Here is a 19,335-nt window from a genome sequence, read left to right as displayed (position 1 = left end):
TTTGAATTTGGCGATGCCTCCAATTTTCTGCATTCCTGAAAACAAATGTACAAAGGAATACATTAAATTTTCACACGGGACATTTCTGTCAAAGCAAGCAAAGAAAAAAAACATTTTCAGTGGAAAGTGAACCGGAGGCCTGGTGGTTAGTTGGAAGTCAACGGTGCATACGGTAAGCCAGGAGACACGTCTGGTGTGGAACACGAAGAGAGGGATTGGCAGGAATTGGAGAGTTAAGAGAGGAGAAGAAAGGCCCAGTGAACGTCAGAATGTAGGTCTCGTCAAAGAAAAAGCTGGAAGGCAGGAAGATGACTACAATAAGAAGAAGGGAGGAGTGGACCAAAGTGAGAGTGGAAGAGGTAGAAGAGGATGAGGAGGGAATAAAGACAAGGTAGAAGACTACAAAGTGTGGGATTACATATTACAAGAGCGCATTGAGAAACTATGGATTGGAACTTGGAGGGGGGGGGGGGGGTTCCTGTATCCATCCAGGACGTATATGACAAGATGTTCAGGGGGGGGGAAAAAAATGAACACACCTCCCCAGATTGGGAAGCACTGTGTTGCCATGGAAACGGCTCTGACGTCAGAACAGGCATTATGTGATTACTCATAGTCTGTTCAGGAGCAGACCAATAAAACAGGGGCCATTACTCACACACGGGGAGATGGCCAGATCTCAGGTTACCCACATGCTGGAATATGCACGTGCACACAGACGCACACACACACGGAAAGGGTGTATGGACACACATCATGGGACGCCACACTCAAAGAATTCATTTTTAATGCATAAATGTAAACAGGATGGATTAGCGACTTGAAAAAAAATCTTGTGGCCACAAACCCACACGTTGTGAAATCAGAACGGAATTTAGAAAAAGAATTCAATGGCAATAAAATGATCAACCGGCAAAAATTCTTACGACTTTCATAAAAAGAAAACAGCCCATATTAACACAGCAAAATTCATTCAAGAAGCTTACAACTGAAACTATATTTAATATTCAAATAAATGAAAAGGTAATCAAGCCTTTTTTCACTGTTAAAATCAAATCCAAAAGCAATATACCCTCCCACCCAATTGTACACGGGCACCCATGTTTGCCAATGCACATCAAACATGTACATTGACACGTCCACTATTGTGTGGCACACACATACACATTCCGCTGACTTCCTCTTAGCGTCTCCCACACATTCTCCACTGGGAGTTAAAACACTGTTAGAGCTGATAAGGATCCTAGCAAACAGTGAAGATAAACAGTCCGTCTGGTAATTAAGAGCAAGCTGCCAATCAGAGAAGAGGACGTCCAGACAAGCATGCCATACAGACGCCGTTACCCATCCATTGTATGTTCCCACCCTAAAGATCATTAGTCTAGACATAGGGCAAGTGTCACCGGCTAAAAATTAGGAACACCCCACACCAGCTACACAATCACAAACAGTATTTCTATCATTTAAATAAAAAATAAAAAACAAGTACCTGTCTTTTATTTTTTTAGTAAAATTCTAAAAAGAAATCATAAAAAGGGGAATTATAGTTGAACCTTGAAGTTTGACCACAATTCAATTTGAACTTGGTCCACTTTCTAAATTTCCCATCTATCCGTCTGTGCCTGCTAAAGAGTATACAGGTTTTTTTTTACAAAAAAAAAGGTCAGTCCAAGTTCATTCTAAATGATATTTGTGGCTTTCAAAATTCCTTTGAGATATTCAGTCAAACATTAAAATCAGCACCTAAATGATCACATCTTCATGCAGTCGATAAGATGTTTGAACATGAAATTCAAAATGGAATTTCTCCCAGATCATCGACCTTTTCACAGGGAGGACAATGTACTCGAGTTCCACTTCTCTCCTGAGATGTTATCTTAACAGGGAATCTGTCATGCTTAACCAAATAAACCTTTCCATAGTCAACGTTGGTGAAAATGCTATCTACTATTTTTAACTCAAGTCGACGATGACGGATGACGGTGACCCGAAGACACCGTGGTGCAGAGTGACTCCGAAATATCCACACAGACAATAACTTTCACTGTGACCTCACTTTGTTTTTGTACGCTGCGTCACATCGCGCGAACGTCATCCAGCGTCTATTCCACTGCGCTTAATGTGACCCAAGCGAGTCCAGTTATTACATTTGGGACAAGCGTTCGGTGTCACTTCTCTGCCACAAATGAGTGAGCGCCTGCCAAATCTAATCTAGCGCACACTGCATCACAGACTAATTTGGTTTCGATTACAGTGTATCTGAGCTGATCTCATTAAAACCTTACGATCCCAACTGTACACCATCCGTCCATCTGTCCCAGTGAACAGCTTTCGCTGGAGCACCTCACACCAGGACAGACAACTTAATGAGTGCGAATATATGAAAAACCAAATATGCCCCTCATTCAAGAAAAATCCTTATGTCAGTTTAGTACCAAATCTTCAATGACAGAAAACAAAACTACCATTCACAATCAGAGATAATTCCGAATTAATGCCGACTGTAAAAGTGAGGTTTCCTGCTCAGAAGACTTAAATAAACCGTGTTGCAACATTAATCTGATCTTAATTAAGCCACAGATCAGTTTCTCAGTGTCAAATGCAGACAATGCAGTTGAGCAGCCATTTTTTTCCCTGCTTCTGGAAACTCCAACGCGATTATTTCGACCCACTAATACATTGTGAGGCAGTCATGTTCCACCCATTACACATGTGAGAGGAATGTTGTTCTGCGGTGGCCTTAAAAGTCAAATAAAATACAAGAGCTGAAGCGTGTTTGCCCAGTAGAACACATCCTGGTCTGGTCTGGCCTGACTCCATCCTTGGTCCAGTCCACTCAGAGATACAAATACAAATACGCTAACAAATTGCAGCTGCGGGGCTCCAACTCACGGCCTTTTCTTTACTTTCCGTCTTTAAAACGTGGGCACAACACCAACGCTGCTCCTTAAGTCTTCCCTTTCACTAACATACAGTAAGTGAGAGCTGAACCATTCCTACAAATCTTACAGTTTTGCTCCACGTAATGGAGTGGCTATTTCTCAGAGTTGCACTTTGGTAGACTTCAGCTTCGCGTGTGCAAAAGTGGTAGGAGCTCATTCGCGGCTCCATCTTGCAACGCGAGTCTTGTCCAACATGCTCTCAAACGTAAATTCTTACTTTCACATCCTCTCTACAGCTCAGCACCATATGTCAGTGGCCCGCGCAGAGTCCCTGTCTGTCTAATGGACTGCACAGATGCCACTTTTCCTGGAAGGATTGTTCTTCTCCTCAGCCGAGCATGTGTGCGCAAACAGTCCAACACGTCTCCCTCAATATCTTTCACTGCTGTCTGGAAACAATAAAAACGGTGCACGGCAAGGCGTGATGAGGGGTGTGGAGAGGAGGGGGGGAAAAAAAAAGAAGTGCAAATTGGCACAGGGAGAATGTGGAAACATAACGGGAAGGTTAGGCTGCTGTTTGGATGAGCCATGTTAAAAGAGGAAGAGGGAAAGGCAACAGAGGTCATTCGTACCAATGGCCAGAGGAGTGTGAACAGAATATTGACTTGATGACACAATCAAGCCTATCAGGGGCTAAAGGCTTTTGTTTTTGAATTTGGACCGGGGTAGCAGAGATGACTGAAACGAGCCTTTGGATGGTTCTTAATGTTCAGCCCTAGTGCAGACATGAATGAGTGTTCCTTGCAGCGTCGCAACAGAATCATTTCCTGTTGCCTTTGTCGGCGTGTCGGGTGACCTCCAAAAATGCACGACAGCGACCAGGGAGCTGAATGAGCATCCATCAAGAGTAACCTTTACAGGCATGTAATGTTGTCAAGCCACCGACCCTCAATATCAGAAAGTATCACGCTGACCGGCCAGGGTGTGACCAAGTGTAAAGACTTTAGTTACAGTAAATTAAGTTGTTCCTTTGAAGGACACCGATCTTCATTACAGCTGACATTTCCAACTCATAATAAAAACAACAGTCTTGAAAAAAAGACCAAAAAATCACCTCCAGAACCTGCAACCTGTCACTTGACATTTGTCTCCCTTCATGAATAAATAGAAAAACAAACCGGAGTTCAGCAACAGTAGGATTTTATAACTAGCGGCAAAGACAAAGCGCTTTACGAGAACATAAAATAACGATTCAACACAAAATATCACATAAAAACATTGGCAACATTACAAAGATAAAGACAGAACACAAACCAATCTGTTAATAGTAAAAATTCTAACCTCCCAGAGAGGACACAGCCTCCATATGCTGCCTGGATACAAAAAAAAAAAGATATTCTTACAAGTTATCAAGAAGTGTGCCTCAGACGAGGTGTTTACATGGGGAATTAGTCAAGCCAGTGACGCTCGTATGGAAACCACAGAACCTCTCAGATCACTGGCTGAACTGCCAACCTCCAATAAAATGACAACAAAGGCTCTGGGAGCTGAAGGGTGGTCCATTCCTCTATTTTGCGGAAAAATAGAATCAAATAAAAGGCAGAGGGGGGGGGGGGGGTGAAGCCTTGTCATGCGCGTCTTTGGGAAGAAGAACGAGGACAGTTTCCTATAAAAGATGATGTGTGTTGTTGCTTTCACACTTGTAGTTTGCGTTCTCTGGCTTGAATTAGCTGATGGGTTTGTAAACTGGATTTTTCCATCTGTTTTGGTTTCTTATCCCAAAGTAGAATACAACTGAACAACAAGAGGTCACTATGGGGTTGTAAGAGTCAAACCTGGGAGAATGGACATCCTAGTACAAGGTAACTTATCTTTTTCGGAACTAGATGGGCGTTCTGCCACTTCAGAGTCAAACGTGATTGTATATTTGCAGTTTGTTTCCAACCCTAACACTGAGGGGGTGCTTAACTTTGTCCGCTCTCACGCTCAATTACGTAGTTCATACCGAAGGAAACAAATCGCAACAAAGGAGAAGATAAGCTCGCGTTTGATTAAAACAGACTCAAGGATCCGAGCGTGACCGCAGAATCGGATACAAAGGGAAAGAAGATCTCAGTGGGATGTCTGTGAAGTCAAGGTTCTCCCGGGGTCAACCTCTCCAACCGTGTTCGCCTGATAGAACATGAGCGTTGTCGCCGAGAGACGTTTTGTAGCTGCTGCTTCAAGCGTGAATGGACCCTCCGAAAACTCAAGACAGATTTTTTTTTCTTCTCTTCTGTCAGCGCTCAAGATGAAGACCACGTCACTTCACGCCTGTACGCGTGCAAAGAGATCCGGCGAACGTTCCAACATTCACTTTGTGTTTTTCTGAAAATGAAAAACGAAGGCTGAGTATAGTTAGACGCACGCATGTGTGATGAGAGCGCGCTCATACATGTGGCCTCATCTGTGCGACATCTGCTCGAGCCGCCCAAGGCTCCTCGCTACTTGAGAAGCGCGTCACGTTTCCCGGTGATGTCAAAAGAGCCTCCTGCGTTTCCACTCGGTGGACCGTGTACAAAAACCACCACGTCAATCAATCCTCATTCTTACAATGGAGGAAGTGTCTGACCGATCAGCTGTCAAAGCACTCACTCCTCTTACTTCATTTCAACGCTCAAGTGCAGCAAGACAAATTGCTGAGGGTGATTATCTCCAGCCAGCCAAGACAATACGGTATAAAATGTCAATGGGATGAAAGGTAGGTAATGACATAGTAATAAGACAACGCAGCTAGCAAAAGAATTCAGGTCTTAGATCACATCTGTGATCTTCAGAATATGTGAGCAGCTGACAATTTGACAAACTGTTCCAAAGTACAAAGAAGAGTTTGACCTATAAAAACCTTGCGCAATTCGAAAAAAAAAGACACGGCAAACTATTTTCCGAAAATACACTAATTCATGCCTGACATACAAAGTTTTGTGCTTTTGTCACCCAAATAACTTGCTCTTCATGTTAGCCAAACATTAGCTTGCACAAGATGGTAGCCAGATGGCCTGACTGACTGACTACTTCAATCGTCTGTACTGCAGTGTATAAAATATGCAAGAAATCATCAGACTAATTTTTCATTTCCCACCTCACATGCTCCATTTTTTGGCAGTACTATTTCCAGATGAGATGATGCCTGATGACATCAACAAAGGCTACTATAATAAAGTTGCAGTCGTGGGGTTTTTTTCACGTAGATAGTGTCCCCAAGCTTTGAGACAAGCAAATTGACCGATGGGACATTTTTGACAAGTGAGTAAAACATGGCATTGAGCAGTGAGAGGAACAGCAGAAGCCTTGTTGGCTGCAGGGCCAGACAAGATGCATGGCCAGCCAGTGAGGCAGCGGCAGGCAGAGGTTACAATAACACATTAGCTTGCATCACGCCAGCGGGAGACGCAGACACACATGTCAAATATCTTACCAGTTTCACCACACTCAGGCGACAGTAAGGAATAATTGGTTTTACTTGCTACCAAGCACCCGCCCAGTAAAAACACTGTAGATCGCTGAAATGTAACATTAGCACAGATGCTACAGCTGACGCAACTTAAGGCGCTTTATTTTATTGACCGGCAATTTAGTGCATGGCGTATCTCTGTATAATTCCACTGATGTGTGCAGATTGGTGGATCTGCAAGAGGGTGGGCTCCACCGGTGTGGGAGTAGTCACAGCCAAGTTCAATCGTGGCCAGTCAAAGCGGAAAATGATCTAATTTCACTTATTTGGTCTGAAGAAGATCACTTATTTACTACAAACAATGCATCTTGGTTTGTCTATAGCGAAAGGTGAAACAATCAAAAATGCTTCCACTTAATTTAGAGTGATCATCCTAACGAGAAAGGTGCTTCTTCACTTCTTACAAGGCTGCGTCAATTTTGAATCTTGTAACAATATCAAACGGGGGTCCAAAAAGAATTCTAACATTCTAAAATATGAATTTCTGAATACATGTCAAAGGTGAACCAAATTAATTGAAAAGGCTTTGTATAAAAATCAACAACTTCATTCATCAAAATTCCAAAAAATGAATGCAGACACACAACTGATTACAGTGCAGGAATTTTGAATATTAAATATTTATGGCTAAAAATATATTTTCCAAACAAATATGCATCTTTATCCATCACAAAACACAATACTGCCAACATACTACCAAAAAAATGAATAAATAAATAAAAATTGTGTATGCTGCTGTAGCAACGATACCAACAAGAGCGTGCATTTTCTATTCACCGTTACAACTGCGGTGCGATTTTTCTTTTTTTTAGACATTGCAGCCCCAGTTGTGCTATACGTCACACTGAGAGGGAATTTGCTTTGTGCGCAATCCAGCAACTGCAGCAGCAGTTACACGACTCCCTCCTCCCTCTTCCACATACAAATAGTGTTCATACACAGTGGAGCACCGGCTTCCTGGGGGCACGTGACTGTGTCCATTGATTGAGCACATGCCCGCGGCACAACCAGCGACATCCTTGGATGCTGCTGTTGGCTGAGTGTGCAGGGGATGACTTTGGCGAACCGGCCCACAGGTGGGCCTTCGTGGGGGGGGGGGGGGGGGGGGGGGCACTACAGCTTTGCATTGCAGTTTATTTAATGCCAGCTAAGAAATGTCCCTCATATAGAGGGTCAGTGTCTAAGAGGTGGCCTCCTTGTGTCCTTCGCTAACATGCACACCAACAAAAATAATAATAATAATAATAATACTTCTCCAAAGTGATGTGCTGCTCTACCGGATTTCAAGTGGCAACTGCAATAGACAAATTCAGAGCAGAACTTGGAAAAGTATAACCCGTGGGCAACATCCGGCCCATCCTCAGTCGCTTACGAGACCACCGTAAAGCGGATTAAAGCAATTTTTGTGGTGGTGGTGGGGGGGGGGTTTCATAATACTCAAACAAAAATAATTTTTCAAAGAAGTCTATAAACAATAGATGCAGTGATGTCAATAATAAATTTGACAAAACACTGACAATCAATCTCATGCCATTATGTTTCCAAAACAAGGAAAATACATCCACATGAGTTCATGATCACTTTCAGGACAATTGTGCGAATGCCAGGAGAGCCAACAGCTGCTTGGCTCTTATGCGTGCTGGAATTTTGAAATTCACTTAAGTCCAAATAATAATAATAATAATATAGAAGTATAATAAATCCACTTTTACGATTACTGTCTGGAATACTCGCATCTCACCACACTGCGTGCGTTTGCCTTTTAAAAAGCCCTGCCAATCTCGTGTCCCCGGATGACTCCTTTCAAGCATTTCTTACTGTTGTTTAAAACGAGTAGCATTGGTCGAGGCTGTTTGTGGTTAGCTATAAATGATGCCCCCAATTAACCCCCATGACAACACAAAGGGAAAAAAGCCTTCTGGACCATGGAGGATGGCAGCTTTGTTCTGTTCGATACATGAAACATTATTCTGTGATGGTCCAACATAACATAACATGACATGACATAACATAACATAAACATATTTCCAACAATACAAATAGTTTTTAAGGCAAGCGCTTACAGGCACATATGTAAATGCATTCAGACACACATGCACACACACAAACACGCGCAAAAGCACACATTGCTCGCATACACACTTTGGTTCCAGGAACATTCTGTTCACCTCAACTCGATTCTCTTATGCTAACTGACAATTGTTTTTGTCTTGAGCAGAAAGCAGAAGAAACCACCGCATGTAACTGGATCTCTTCGAGAAAAATCCTGGATTGCGTTCAATTTTTTGATTGTGTTCTAACGCTCAGTATTTCATAAGCTCCCGAGGTGTTAATAGGCCAGGCAAGACAGGAGGCCCGTCGAGCACTTCCAGCTGCGTTGGGGTTTAGTCTGTGGTTTGAGGCTCAGCGTGGTTGTTGGGGGCGAATTCAACCTTGCGGCCTGCAGCAGATGGCAGCCATCAAGCTGCTGGCAACACACACACTTGCTTACACACAATCACCCCTTCTGTAGTTTCCATAGTAAACGGTAGGAAGGCAGATGAGCTTCATTGCCATGAGTTGTGGAGAAAAGGCCACGACACGCTTCTGGAGCTGTGATATGTCACGATTAAAACCAGCTCCTGAAAGTGACCCAAATGAGAATGCCGCAGTCACTATTTAATATAAACAAATAATAAACCGTTAATATTCTTACGATATGCCGCTACGTTGACGTCAAAAGAGAATCAAAGATTCCCTACAACAAACGTTTAAGACGAAAGCAGAAGGCACACGATGATGAGTGGTTCGGAAAAGATGAAATGAGTCAAGTACTTGTGTTTTGTAGAGTTGCACGCAATTGTCCATGTTGTTGCTGTTCCTCTAGAATCCGATCAATGTCCGATCAACAGGAAGGAGACGTTACCACCTTGAGAAAGCTGACAATTAAGCTTTTCCTTTGCTTTACCATGTGTGCTTTTGTATTATAGAACTCAAAAGCTCGCTTCACACCACAAAGAAACTCATATATGTAGACAATTAATTAACAAGTCAAAGCAACGGGTCTATGAGATTGAGGGGAAACTAGTTTCAACTGGGCAAGATCGCGGTCGCTGTGCAACTTGGAGTTTGGGGGATTTGAGATCAAAACTAATTGTTCCTCGTATCCTTCTGAGCATGCAACAATTTGAAATGTCAAAGTCCATCTTCAGTCACAAGTCTGTATTTTGTCATCTTGCAACATAAAGAAAGAAATCGACTTCTATAAAAACACAATTGTCAATGTCTACATCAAGGGCTTTTACTTAATTCTGACCATTCAGCACCAATGATTGTGTTTGGTATCTGCGGTTGTGCTTCCTCAAAACTAACAATGATCAGCTTCATTCTTGTTTGATAAAATCAATTAGTTTAGTTAGTTTATTGTTTAGCACATATTATTATACCAATAACTGTGCAAGGAGGGAGACAAAGCCTAGGGCTAGTAAAGAACTCCACTCCTTCTAACCCCCGATTCCAACCCTTAACACTGAGTGCCAAGCAGGGAGGCAATGGGTCCCATTTTTAAAGTCTTTGGTATGACCCAGCCAGGGTTTGAACCCACAACCTTCCAGTCTCAGGGCGGACACTCTAACCACTAGGCCACTGAGCTGGTTCATTCAAGCAGAGAAGCCGTATATAAATTCCTAACCAGGTTTGCTAGTAGAGCAACTGTTTAAAACCCGCCGACACGTCCAACCGTTGTAGTTGCTGCCGTATTGGACTTTGATGTCAAATTATACAGTCCCTCCATTGCAGTGACAGATGCGACACAATAAATGGTATGAAACATCTAAGGCGACTGAATGATCAAAGAAATAGCAAAGCTATTTTCTAGAACCAGAAAAAGTGTTGTGTGCCTTCATGCTGTGTGCGGCAAAACATGGAGAAGGTAACGAGCACAAATGAGAACAGAAGCAGACGCATGATAAAAGTTAGGACAGACCAGTGCTTCTCAAATAGTGGGGCGGGCCCCCCAGGGGGGGCGCGGTGCTATACCTGGGGGGGCGCGTGTGACCCTGGGGAACAGGCTTTTTTTTTGGCAGTACTAGAACAAAGTGTAATTGCGCATCTACTACAGTAGGCGGCAGTGGCGCTCTCATTGTTACTTCTGTCACGTTTGCGACAGTGCAACATTTTACGACTTACAAGACAAGTTAGGATAGTCACGGTGGGGAGTGGGGGGGCGCGAATAGTTTTCTTCTTGCTAGGGGGGGGCGTAACAGAAAATAATTGAGAAGCACTGGGACAGACTATGGTGAACTTACTCTTCCACAATTTGGGGGAGTAAGAGCACGCTTGCTGTTTTGCCTGGCTACCAAACAAAACCTCCATTGACCTACTTTCATTCTCCTCCACCGCTCGCCTCCTCGCACATGCACAGCTAATAAACTGGGACTGCGTGTGCCCCGGGAGCGAGAATGGCATCTTCCAATCATGAGACACACGACCCCATGTTGGTTTCAGCTTCTGTTCATCTCACATCCATTGTGCAAGCACTTTCAAAATGAAACTGCTCAACAAAAAAGTCTAAACTGAGGCAGTTGAGTTCCCAACTAGGATGCTTTTTTATGTGCGTTAAATCAGGCTTCCCCCCCGACCCAAAACAATTGACTGCTAGTGGGTGCATCGAAACTAGTGGAACAGGAAACATCTACTACAGCAGCAGTAATTGTGTTTGGATCTTATTCCACAGGAAGTCATTACCCACTACATAGAGTTCAAGAATATCTTGATCATCCAAGTTATGGAAGAATGTCCTCCTCTGGCTATGAAAATATTTGTGTTGGTGTCAGAGGGAAGACTAAGAGCAGAGCCTGCCGTCAAAATGGGAAGTGTATTTTACAACAAGCGTTGTCAAGTCCCACGCCTGATCACTTTCTTTATGGCCTATTTTTTGGGGGGCAACATGACCCCCAGCCTACTTGACATCATTGTGGAGGAGTAAACTTGAATAGCTTGTACAAACCCTACCAGAAATGGTATACAGTAGTAAAGCGAGAACATAAACAACAAACTCAAGTATTCATAGCATCACATGTAGCAGAGGCCGCAATCCATGGAAAGCTTCAGAGGTAGACAACAATTAGAAATTCCTCAATGCTTCATTTATTTTCTAAGTAAACTGTTTAAACCATTAATCTGCGAGCCGTTTTCAAAAGGTCTATGAAAGAAAGAAACAAAAAAGCCATCCGCATTATTCTTCAGCACTCGCCAATAAAGTGAACGATATCCTACTGCTAAAAGTCCCGACTTTATTAAACACCTCTGAGAGGAAACACACACACAGGTTTGGTTTTGACACTTGACACACCTCTCGTCATGTGCTAGTCCCATTGTAACCTCACGTTGCGCTTCTGAGCCCCTGCGTAAGCGAGGCGATGACGGGCTCGGGTCACTATGGGCTTGTTTACACATTACAGACCACACGGACAAGAGACGCTTACGACGGCATGTGTCGACCATGTGTGTCTCAATTACAGGCAGGTCGTGACTGGTCAACTGGCGAGGCCTGAGATGAGAGGCCCCCGGGTGCGCGGGGGACGGGACGCTTCATCCATCAGGGCTGCTGGGAGGGAAAAGGGATTCATCATCTTAACTAGATTGTGAGTCAAAATGCGGCGTGTGATTGTTGTGCAGATGACGCCGCTTGTTCCATCACGCTCTGGTTTAGCTTTGCAACGTCTCATCCGGTGTAAAATGCTTCATTCGTGTTAATTACATCAAGCAATATGTTTTTTCGTTTCAGGGTTATTCGGACTGGTATAGGAAACTGACTTCTGCATTATGTGCTTTAAAAGCATTGACAGAACAAATTACTGTACAGATTTTCTTCGGTGGGGTTTAATTCATGTGGCTATGGGTAGAGACCACAGGTTTGTGCTCTGTCAATAAATGAGTATATTCCACAAGATATTCTTGGGAATTCCCCAGTTTAACCGCGCTTAAAAACATGAGGATGTAGAATAATCACCTGCTTAAAAACGTGACATGTTTTTTTGCAAGTGGATTGGAACCTTCTAACGCGGAACTGCAGCTGAGATGTATCTACAGAAAATAATACTGTTAAAATCGAAATAATTTTAGTAAAAATACTAAAAGTGTGCGTGTTTGTATATGTGTGACCACGAAGAAAACAAACAGGACCACTAAAGTGCTACTAGTACAGTTAGGGCACCTCTAAGTGGGCCGACTGACAGCCCAGCAGTACACACACACACGCACAAACACGTAGACATATGTACACACACACACACACACACGCTTGCACAACTTTGATCACACCGAAAAAATCCCCCATTCACACATTCAGCACAGTCATTGATGTTCCACACACAAGAGCTGAAAGGAGTGTGAACGGGGCAGCATGCGGCGCACGGTCATTCCTCTTCTTTGAGGACAGAACGACTTAAAATTGTGAGGAAGTTATAATTATGCCTTCTTTTAATGTTATTAATTAGCAAATGAGGGAAATCATCCATTTTCATCACTATCGGAAAAGCACTGCTTCAAAATGAGAATTTGAGACGTTTGACACAAAAGTTGTGCGACAGCTCAATACACATCTATTCATAAATGTGAAATATATGGATGTACCTAAAGCATACACTGTTGAGAATATATATATATATATATATATATATATATATATATATATATATATATACACAATACAATTCAATTATTTGTAAGAATCTAATGTATCAATTTAATGGAGGGGCACATATTCAGGTGGAAAATGCAAACAAAACAAAGCCTACAAAGTGAACCTGACAGTGATAATAATAATAATAAAAAAAAAGTGAATTGCCTCCTGAAAATTCATGTTCAACAATGTCACAAACTGGTCCAAAAACAGATCAAGTAGTATAGAAAATATATGCAACTTCCTATGAAACGTTGAGGTTTGCACCAACAATTGCGTCCGCATGATTCTTCATAAAGCCTTCGCAAAATCTGAACACAGTAAAGTGCGTGCACTTTGGTGAGCGTGGGGACGATCCTACCTGGTCCCGCTGGATGCATGGCAGAGAGGTCCTGCGATGTGACTTGCTGTTGGACTGACTATGTGCCATGTCTGTGGATATCACCGAACTGGACCTCCTGCGCCTTTTAAATGTGGGGACGTCTTCCTTGGCTCCAGTCACAGGGGTGCAGCCCTCCTCGAGTGTCCCTTGACCTGCAAGGAGCCTGTCAGCATACCTCGCCAGGAGGATGCCCACGACCCCCAGCAGGTACACCACGTATGGCCTCCAAGCGGGTCGAACCTTGTGCAGCGACAAGAGCGAGACGGCGCGCACGACGCTGACGACCACGACCACTGACGAGCCCCGGTCCAGGCGCGCTAGCATCAGTGCGCCGCCGGCCACACACGCGAGCACCAGCGCGGCCGCTACTTCATGCGGACCGTCCAGGAGGCTCCACGCCGCAGCTTCGGCCAAGTGGAACACGGTGAGGAGCAAAAGAGCTGTTTGGAGCAGCACGCCGCAGTGGGTCAGGTAGACGCCGAGCCAAAAGAAGGCACACAGGACGCTGAGGAAAGGCGAGAGCGCAGTCCAGCAAGCGAGCAGCAACTCCGCAAGACAGCCTGCGAGCGAGTGAGGACGAGAGCACGACTGCAGCTGCGGGAGTGCGCTTAACTCACAGCTCCACTGTGCGCACCTCAACAGTGCGGCCAGCACGAGCGCACACGCCGCGCAGCCCACTCCGCCGCAAGTCCACGCGTGGGCCCGCGCCAGCCTCTCCCACGACGACGCGTGCTGTGCGTCGCGGCTCAGTGGGACGACACGCGTTTGCGCGTAACCGTTGCGGCTCGGCGCGCAGGCAGAGCCTTTTTCTGCAGCGCGCGACCGCTCCAAATGTGCAGGCATGGCCACAGGAAATAAGGGCGAGCCTGTGGTGCATCTACGGCGCTGTGTCCACGGAACACCGCCAAATAAACACTATTGCGGGCGCGAGGAGTGCTAGTGGGGTCTCCCGTTAGGCATTGTGACCCGCCGCCACTCCACTCTTATTTTCTTTTTTGCGCGTGGATCTGAAGCCTACCCTGCTTCTTGGCGCAAAACAGTCTCCCGTGTGTCATTGTTGCCCAAACGTTGCACCGCAAAGGTCCCGCTATATCCGACCGTTGTCAAAGACACTCCCGTGCTCCGTGACTTTCGAGTGGGTGGATGCGTCCGTCACTTTCCCAGAAGTGTCCGCCAGGTCGTGTCGGGGTTCACAAAGTCCGCTTGTCAGCCTCACCCCCAAACAAATCGTGAGCTCATTTCACACCCCCGAATTCCGTCAAGGCACTGCCGTCAAAAGCTCCCCAAATCCAGTCTCAGCTCGCACCGCAGGCGTCCTCACTATATCAGCAATGTATTGAACTACAGAGCAAAGCAAAACACCTCCTGGACGTAGATGTGAGAAATTGGAGTTTCATCTGTAAAAAATACAAACATTTTAAACAATAAAGCAAACACCCCATGGGAAAATAAACGTAATTTACTTCTAAACTTATTCTCACAGCTCGATTCAACTGGGTGAACGCCTCAAGTGTGTTTTGGGTTTTCATTTTTGTGTGCAATACCAGCACAGAAGTTTAATGATGACAGAAACGGAAGTAATTGCACTGATGCAGGTCGATGAGTGTAAGTGGTAAACACAACTGGTTGGGTTGTTGGCAGAAGTGAGGATAAATTGATATGAATAATAAAATACATTATTTATAAGACACTGTTGTGTGTGTACGTATGTGTATATATATATATATATAAAAAAATATATATAAAAAAATTATATATATAATATATATATATATATATATTATATATATAATTTTTTTATATATTTTTTTTTATATATATATATTATATATATATATATATATATATATATATATATATAAATAATCCCCAAAATAATATCCAGTTGTTTTTTTAATCCCGTATGAATTATTTTATTGATGTCAATGTTTGGTTGTTTGTCACAAATGTTAAAAAAAGATTCAGTGACAACTGCATGGGAAAGATGCACTCTATCCCAGCTGACCTAACATGGGCAGCAGTCAGAAGGAAAGCATGATTTGGTGTGTGCGCATTTCTCAACAGATGCATACAGATGAGTTTGGGCATGGGTATGGTGGAGGGGCAAACCACGTAACCTAAACGTCTCTTGATTGAATTCCACAACGACTTTGCAGCAGTGTGTCACCAGTTCACATTTGCACCTGAATGGGAAAAAAAACCACTTTGCGTTCAAAAGGATCTTCTGCAGTGATGTGAAGAGATCGGCGCAGAAGCAAAATTGCCCATTGACGTCACAAGCGCCAGATCTGTCATGCCAAGCAGAATGCGATAAATCTGCTGCAACCCCCCCTTGAGCTTGACTTCATGCCCCCCACTCCTCCAGGTCATTGAAATATTCATCTTACTTTAAGTGTCACCCATGATGCGTTTTGTTACAGCCGCGGTTTCCATCAATGTTTCCGCTCGTGGGTCTCGAGAGTGCACTGTGTGTTCACGCAGTGCATCGCACACATCTGTACAGGCCTGATTCCTTTTTTTTGTTTGTTTTTATGTGACTTACAAAGCAGATGCTGAGCAAAAGGAGGGTTGTGTATGATCCATGTCAGGTGTGATTATAGAGAAGCAAGGGAGAGGAAGAGATGCTAACAGGAGGTCTTGATCCTGCCCATCAACTAAATGCAACACAGCCTCCTCAATGCAGCGGACAGCTGCTGGCTCCATATACCAGCACGGGATTTTTATTTCCTCACCTACTGATTTGTTTTCTGAAGAATAAGGGGGAGTTAAAAACAATCCTTCTTACTGGTGTATTTCATACTGACTGAAACAGAAACAAAGTAATGATAAGAGCAAGAAACCAAGATAACGTTGGAGAAAAGAGTATGTGTGTGTATATACGTAGCTGAATGTTCACATGGTGACGCTTGGACCCTTGAAGAGGGAGATTCATCATAATGCTGACAGGTTTTTCCGTATGTGTGTGTGTATGTGTGTGTGCGTGCGTGTGGTATTAATGCACTAGGCAATGTTGAGATGTATTTTTTTTTAGATGAAAAGGTAGGACATTTTCCTCCATGACAAGTAGTTTGGTTAAATACTCAGATAGGATATTGTGAAATGGACTTTCATTTAATGGCTTGCAGACATCCTTTAGTTAGAACAGTGTTTCCCAGTCTATACTGAAGCAAGACACTCATTTCACAATAGAAAAACTAATTTAAAAAAAATAAAAAAATATTGTCTTTCTTTTTTTCCTCCACATGTTGGACACTCGCAAGTCAAAGATGCATGTTTGCTTGTTCCGATCCTCAGTACTACTCTTGTCACCATGGTAACAAGGTCTGTATTCGGAGCAGCATATAGACACAATGTCCAGTCATTTACTTGTAATGGGGTAATATAAGCATTAACATTCACACAGTGTATTGTCGGATTGTAAAAAAGACAAATCTTCTATGCCATGCCTTTGGACATTTCATTGATCAATGGTCTGTCGTGTTTGACACTTGTGCGGAAAGTGAGAGCCATCCAGCATGTTTACCAGCTCAAATTGGCACACGGTCGGCTCGAGGCCAAGTTTCCAGATACTGAGGTCATTTGAACACGCACACACAATGACAGAAGCTGCCACATGACAATTTGCTCGCATGCAGAGCGTGAAATAAAAACAAGCATATTTTCTTTTTAGGCCTGTCGCCGACTAAACAACACAGCAAAACTCAACTGTACGAAACAATCACAACAGTATTGATAAGCAACTCAAACCCGCAAGCCAAGATTAATCCTCACACATTGCGATGGATAAATTGCAACCCCCTTGTTTTCTTACGGTGAAACAACGTGACACATTTGGTGACAGAGACTCTCCATGCTTCACTTTGTAGACATAAGTACTATGTTGGAAATTACAGCTAAAGAAACAATAGTGTATATACAAGACTGAATTGGTGCGGACTGGTGGCAGCCGGCTGAAATTAAGATGAAAAGGCCCTCCACATCCGATGTGACAGCCAAATTAAAAAAGATTCTGCAAAACAAATGCTTGCACAACATACTGTCTCTCTTCTTTATTCTTGTTTCCATCTTGACAGTCACACCACGTTTTTTTGGTTCAATAAAAAAATACTACCTCAAAAGTAGATATTGCATCCCAGTTTTTTCCACAACAGTGCATCAAAAGAGGTTTGGCGCTCTATCGCTTGTAGTGTGAGTAAGCGGCTATAATTTTTTGTGTGAAAGTCCACTTCAGTGATCATTTGCTGCTCCTTCTGCTAAACAAAGGCTCCCTGAAGTAACCATAAGAAGCCAAAGAAAAAGCCGAATGAGCTCTCGAGAAGAATGCTGACATTTCATGTTGATGGTTAGAGTTTTTGTGCAAATCACAGCAAAGCATAGCAATCCCCTGATGCGCCCCCTAGTGGCACTCATCTATATCGTGATTCCTAAATCCTCTCACCATTCACATAAAAAACAAAACTCACAATAGCACATTATACTAATATATTCTTTTTTTCAACCCACTATGCTGGAGCGTAGGAAGGTAAAAAAAAAAAAAAAAGCATTCTGTGTTTTTTAGCATGCAAATACAGAAAAAAGATGAGAGCCGCTTCATTGCTGCAGAATGATGGGGCAGAATATTGAAATAGAATTAGAACTTTATTCAATGGTGTGGATGGCACTGGCAGCGCTGCAGGCACAGGGAGAGGGAATCTTGAAACACTCCCTCAGATGAATAATGTAATTCCGTGCTTTGTGGAAAGGAGAAAGGAGCTACTCATTTATTGCTTATATATCCAGGAGTCAAAAAAGTTGTCAAGAAGTTTTAAATATTTCACGCTAAAAGTTTTCAAAGGAGTGCGCTCCGATCACGCAGGAGTTAGTTGATGCTGCTAGACAACAAATATCCGCTCGAGATGAACGCTAATCGTCATGAACGCGCCTTCTACGGAGGGTAGACATACTTGCCGCTTCATCCTGAATAATGTAAAAGCTAATTCCTGCTCAGTGTTTGACACAGCAGGCGGCACGTCCTAATGGCTCGGTGTTTGGACAAGCGCGGCGCCAGGAAAAACACCAGCGTCCGCCGTGTACGCCGTTTGGCCGGCGCACAAAAGTCAGCTTTCATACGAGGTATATGGGCCAGACGTGACGGGCTGAGAGAACCGGCGACCCACTTCGAGTTGTTTTCAACATCAGTTTACGTGTTTTTGTAAACATGAGGGGATGCCATAGGGAGGTGTAGGCCCAGAAACACATTCTTAAGCGTCATTCACTTCCCAGGGAAACACAAGCTCATGGGCAAAATGCTTCACAGCAACTTTCCAGCAAGTAAAAAAAAAAAAAAAAACATGTGTAAGTTTGTTCATCTTTTCTGTTGGTCTAATTGCAAACACTAGTTATGTTGATTATGACGACAGCGTTTGCCCGCTAAAGATCGTAGTTCATTGATTATGCCAGCACTGAGTTCTAGTGGAAATGAATTTAAGTTTAAGAACGATAACCCGTGACCCTTGTGAGGTCAACCATTTCAGATAATGAATGAATGGAATGTGTTCAAGTAGTTAAAGTTTTAGCATTACTGTCACATCGAGCGCCAATTTTCGTTAGCCCATCTAAGTTGTTTTGCATGATGAAATAATTCCACCATATTTGGGGAAACTCAAATAACTCAAATATATTCACATTCACAGTTGTATTACCAAATTGGATGTCATGAACACAGACACCCCACTAGTGCTTAAGACAGGGGTGGGCAAACTTTTTGACTCGCGGGCCGAACTGGGTTCTAAATTTGGACCGGAGGGCCGGACCAGGAGCAGATGGACGTAGGCGTTGTGTGACGTCATATAAGCGACCTGTAAAGGTCATTGCATAAAAGATCTTGGCCTTTAGTAGGTAGTAAAGCATGGATATTCCATACAAGTTTTTTGAA

The 19,335-nt window shown here is 43.4% G+C and overlaps 1 protein-coding gene across 3 annotated transcripts in view; it reads right to left on the bottom strand.

Moving 5' to 3' along the window:
* The window catches only part of LOC133156741 (cGMP-inhibited 3',5'-cyclic phosphodiesterase 3A-like), a 46,752-nt gene extending 31,816 nt beyond the window's left edge, over positions 1–14,936 (bottom strand). For 2 of the 3 annotated variants that reach the window (XM_061282664.1, XM_061282666.1), the window contains exon 1: positions 13,401–14,936. In XM_061282664.1, the coding sequence (XP_061138648.1) occupies positions 13,401–14,264 (864 nt within the window). In that variant the 5' untranslated portion in view covers positions 14,265–14,936. The remainder of the gene's footprint in view (positions 1–13,400) is intronic. The other variant, XM_061282665.1, reaches the window with a different exon arrangement.
* Between the last annotated feature and the right edge of the window lie 4,399 nt (positions 14,937–19,335).

Source organism: Syngnathus typhle, linkage group LG7, assembly GCF_033458585.1.
Source record: "Syngnathus typhle isolate RoL2023-S1 ecotype Sweden linkage group LG7, RoL_Styp_1.0, whole genome shotgun sequence".
In the NCBI taxonomy this organism is placed as follows: Eukaryota; Metazoa; Chordata; class Actinopteri; order Syngnathiformes; family Syngnathidae; genus Syngnathus; species Syngnathus typhle.
The sequence above is the reverse complement of the archived record's forward strand: the minus strand, read 5'-3'. Positions and strand labels throughout refer to the sequence as shown.